The 5371-nt window shown below is 26.6% G+C and overlaps 1 protein-coding gene across 1 annotated transcript in view; it reads left to right on the forward strand.

Annotated features, from left to right (window-relative positions):
- LOC108693609 overlaps positions 1–5371 on the forward strand; it is a 21559-nt gene that overhangs the window by 1354 nt on the left and 14834 nt on the right. The window contains 5 exon segments of the mRNA XM_018202644.1: positions 164–494; positions 497–540; positions 2252–2456; positions 2954–3113; positions 4567–4939. Coding sequence (XP_018058133.1) covers positions 164–494; positions 497–540; positions 2252–2456; positions 2954–3113; positions 4567–4939 — 1113 coding nt within the window.

A 5371-nucleotide genomic window follows, 5' to 3' on the forward strand; every position in this document is an offset into this window, starting at 1 on the left:
AAAGAGAAGAATATATGGATACATATACATATATAATATATATACAATTATATTTAAATGGCATTGTTATAAATTTGTCAAATTGGAAAATATAAGTTAACTTTGATTATCATAAAAGCATGAAAATTAAACATCAAATATAATTTCAATTCTACGTTTACAGATTGTGTTCAATAAAATATTTGCTTCTGGCGATACTCTCACTTACAGGAGTCACAATAGGATCAGTATTAAATATTATGAATGGTCAATTACCTTGTCGAATATGGTTGCCATTGGATTACAATGTGTCTTTAGTGTTCTGGATTATATCTATTCAACAAGTTATAGCTATATGTTTTGGCACTATCATAAATGTCGCTACGGAAACCCTAGTTTTTGGATTAATTTTAGAAACGTGTGCCCAACTCGAAATTTTCGAAAATCGTCTTCATAAATTAATAAATAAGAAAACAATTAAATATCTGGGAAATGCCCTTTACTCGTTGAATGAAGACAAGGAATATCGAAATGTATACGACATCATCTCAGTATTTACAAGTAAGTCGCTAATTGAGAATCCATTTTTATACAGTATGTTTTTATATATATATTTAACTTTGCAAAAGTATTTATATATTAAACAATAAATGTCAATATATTGAAATTTAAAAACGAAAAAATAAAGAGCATACACTATGAACGTCAGATATCGTTAGCGATTGATTACATTATAATCTAATTTCACATAATTAAATACATAAACTTTTCGGCCTTATATTTGGCCATCTTCAATATATAATCATTGCAAATTATTTACGCACACAACAATTCATCTACATATTATCTTATGTCTACTTGTCTAACATCAAACTGCTCGTTATTTAACAATTGTTTTTATTTTTAATCAGCAAGTTATTGATGTTAGTCCGAAAAAATTAAAGTTATCATATCTAAAGGCAATCGTCTTTTTATTAAAAGAATTCAGATATTCCAAGTATTCCTATTTAATTGTTACATTTAACGCAGAATTTCCAGATTCTGTGTATTTAAGCAAAACATTGTAACGAGTACTTATTACAACAAGTCATCCACTCTCGATATCTTTCCATAAAGTGACTGTAACACAGAAACTGTAACACTGGAAATTTTGCATTCAATGTAACAACTAAATAGGAATACTTGGAATTATTGAATTCTTGTTGACTTAATGTAAGGCCGAAACATTTATGTATTTAATTATGTGGAATTAGATTATAATATATTGTAATCAAATATAATCAATCGCTAATGATATTTGCGATGGTATGCCCTTTATTTTCGTATTTATGTATTATTTGAAGATTGTGTTTCTAAAAATTGCAATTGATATAACAATACTTATTAATATTTTTTATAAAAAATTGTTTAAGGTCTAAAGATAGTAATTATAGATAATTGATTTGGAAATAATAAGTAACCATTATCAATTCGATAAGAAAGCATTATCAATGTGTGATTTTATCGTTCTATTTACTATTACATAGATGTATACGTACACGGAGAGTTCCAGAATAACTGCCAAATTTGTGCACGGCAAGAACTAATCTGAGTTGGAAAGTCCTTTACTATATTGCAATTTTCATAATAGTTAACAATATTAATTACTAAAAATCGCTAAATATTGATTTTCAATAATTTTTCATTCAAATACTATCAACTTTACAGCAAGAGACAAAAATTATTTATTTTCTTTTCATAGAATTTTGAAAATTTTTTCAGAAGTTTTTATCAACTTTTTAGTACTACATTTCTTTATTGGCAACTATTTTTATCAACATGAGAAAATGCGGTACTAAAAACTTATGAAAGTAAACAATTTTTGTTTCTTGCTGTTTTTCTATAAAATTGATACTTGAATAAAAAATTATTAAATTAAACATAGCCAATATTTGGCGATTTTTAATAATTAATATCTTGTTAACTAATTATGAAAATTGCAATATAGTAAAGAACTTTTCGATTTAGTTTAGTATACTCTACCTGCGTTCGAAATATTTATCGGTCATTCTGGGATATCTTCTATATGCTTATTATTATAGTAAATAATTATTATTATAGTAAATAATTGCAATTAATAGATATTACATGTACTTGCTTAAAACTAGAAAGTTTTCATTTCAATAAATACACACAATTTTTCTATAAATTTAAAAATTATATAAATTGTTATTCAATTATGTATAAGGATAGTAATTTATTGTAATATGAAACTAACATGAAACTATTACAGATATGCCAAAACGGTAAACGTTATATTTAACCAGATGCTATTCGTTCAATTCTTTGCAAGTATACTGGTATTATGTTCAGCTGTGTATTATCTGTCAATGCATATTACAGAATTGTCTCGTATTGCAACTTTTTTAGTGTACACCATTGGCATGTTTATACAAATTTATATTTATTGCTGGTCTGGAAACGAAGTCATTCTTAAGGTAAATATCGATACTTTATAAACAGTAAACACAAGCTGATACATGTTAGTAAAGTAATGAAAAGTACACATATTTTCTATAAATTAATTTGTTGTATAAAATTTCGAAAAAAAATAAATCTAACAACTTATACTTGATTGATTTTAAAATAGTCTAAGTTCTTTAAAATAGTCTGGGTGCTTTCCATTTGATGACACAAGTTGACACGTCTATTTAGCTCCCCCCTCCCCCTCCCCGCCACCCACTTAATCAAATCATAGTGAATAAATTATATAATAATGTACGTTCTCAAAATTCACAAAAAAAGTAAATAAGAGATTATTTTTTTTATATATGAAATTTTATTTTTATATATGAAAAGACAAATATTTATTTATATTATGTTCATCAGTCTTATATTATTTTACACGTACACACATAATACAAAACTAATTATAATTGATTGAAGATTATACAGTATTATTACTGCAATATTATTATATATGTTATGTTGGCAGAGTATGAACGTAGGAAACACAATATATTGTATGGATTGGCCATTATTATCAGTTAACGAAAAAAAAGAATTGCTCATTGTCATGATACGAAGCACAATTCCTATAAAGTTCACTAGCAGTTTTTTGATAACTCTATCCCTTCAGTCTTACAGCAATGTTAGTATTGTTGTAATATGTATAAGTACTTTAGTGATAAAATTTCTATGCGATGTTATGAATGTTTGTGGCACAAGTCGCAAAATAAGTGAATTTTTTAATAACTATATAATATTCTGAACATTAACGTTTTCTATAATTTATCTTCTTTCAGATTTTAAAAACATCATACTCGGCTTTTAATGTACTTAAAAAATGAAATATAAATAACTAAAGTGTTGGACATACATAATTACATAGTTTTTCATAAATCAGTAAAAGCTAAATACTAAAAAGCTTTTTATTACATACTTATTTCAATTATTCTTTTTTCTAAAATTACGTTAATTATAAGAATAGTAGCGCAAACAGACGCATGTGAAATATATACGTTTTACATAATGTAATGAAATGCATGTTTTGATTTCACACATAAGCAGCACTTATTTTGGTTTCAGCTTAGAGTAAGAAAAAAGAATTTCTGATCAGTTTATGCCATATGTAATATATTGCGCATACGATTGATATTTATAATTATCGTGTGCACTTGTACACACATACAGTACACACTGACAGTTAACTTATTGTTAGAAAACATCTGAATATTTTATAAATTGCCCTTATCGTTATGTTATCTTGTATTTTATGCAAAGTAAGACTTTATGAGAAATATAGTCTTCTATTTAATACTGATAGTCATTGAAAATATTTTATTCAATGGGAATATGACAACGTGCGTTATTATAAGAAACGACATCCCCCGACAGTTATAAGTAGGAAAACTTTCACAATTATAGTATTCATTTAGAAGCGGAAAAGAATGCACACCCTGTAATAAATGTCTAATCGACTTCATGTCGACTTCATTTAATAACTGTTATTAATGGTACTAGGGTTAAGACGATGAAGTATGTAATACTGTACGCAGTCTGTCTCGCAAAGCGTGTTCGGTTACATTGAAATTAATTTTATCGAATTCCATAATAATAAAACATATTATATCATTGTTAGTGTTTAGTAATTCTGTATTATTAGTCGAAATTTTAAAAAACAATAGATGCACGATAAATTCTTGTAAACATTGCAACTTAAATGTATTCATACAAATCATACGTTACATTAGAATTAAATAAACTCATGTGATTCTTAGCTCGAGATTATATGTTGTACAGAATCTATGTGTTAGATAAATAAAATTTGTCGCAATCAATCACGTTTATTCAATGTATAATTTAAATATTAGTTTATAGAATTGTTAATTGCAAAATTCATTTCATAAATTATTATACAGCTGTCTATATTAAATTCAATTTTTACTAATCTAATTATATTTTATATATACATATATGTATAACCAGACAGTAAGGATATTTAAGAAAAGACATTTTTTCGCAATATTTTAAAACTATTTTTTTAGATGTTTTACATGTAAAAAGGACTGTTTTTTAAACAAAACTAATAAATTGATTCTAAAAAAGGAATTTCAAAAATGCAAATATTTTCTTTAAATTTTTTGATATATACCATTTGTGGTATATGGCGACCGATCGAATGGTCATCAAATGGTGTCAATTTTCTGTATAATGTATTTACTTATATTGTATTATTCTTGGAATACTTTTTGATGTTAACTCAATTTCTGGATTTTCTATTTGTTATCGATAATATTGATGATTTCGTTGCTAATTCTATAATGTTCGTGAGTGTTGCTGCTGTTGTATGTAAAGCGACTGTCGTTGTAATACGTCGCAATGCGATCATTAGCTTGATACAAGTATTGTTGAAAGATCCATGTAAACCTCAAGATGAAGACGAAATAGCAATACAAACAAAATTTGATCAGTTCATCAGGTAGGTATCACACATTATTAGGCTAATCTTAAGGTGAAGCTTTAATGAAACTGAAATAGATGCCTACGTAATAATTTAATTCCTGTACAATTGGTATCATTTCTTCTGTACAATTGGTACCATTTCTTATTTCGAATTCAGCATTGATAAATATTACCACTTTAAAATTTTAACATTTAATTTTACAATTCAACTATCTTTATCCATTTAATATTTTAAAGATTAATATTTTAATACATTTAATTTTTTGCATTTTACTTAAACTAATTAATATTTCTTGTAACGTAAATTCTTAAATATTATTTTGCAGAAGTATACTTCCATATTTTGCTTCTAATCATGCGCGCAATTACACACACACACACACACACACACGCGCGCGCGCGCGCGGAGAGAGAGGGAGGGGGGAGGGAGGGAGGGGGAGAGAGAGAG

This window comes from Atta colombica, unplaced genomic scaffold (genome assembly GCF_001594045.1).
Source record: "Atta colombica isolate Treedump-2 unplaced genomic scaffold, Acol1.0 scaffold96, whole genome shotgun sequence".
Taxonomy (NCBI): domain Eukaryota; kingdom Metazoa; phylum Arthropoda; class Insecta; order Hymenoptera; family Formicidae; genus Atta; species Atta colombica.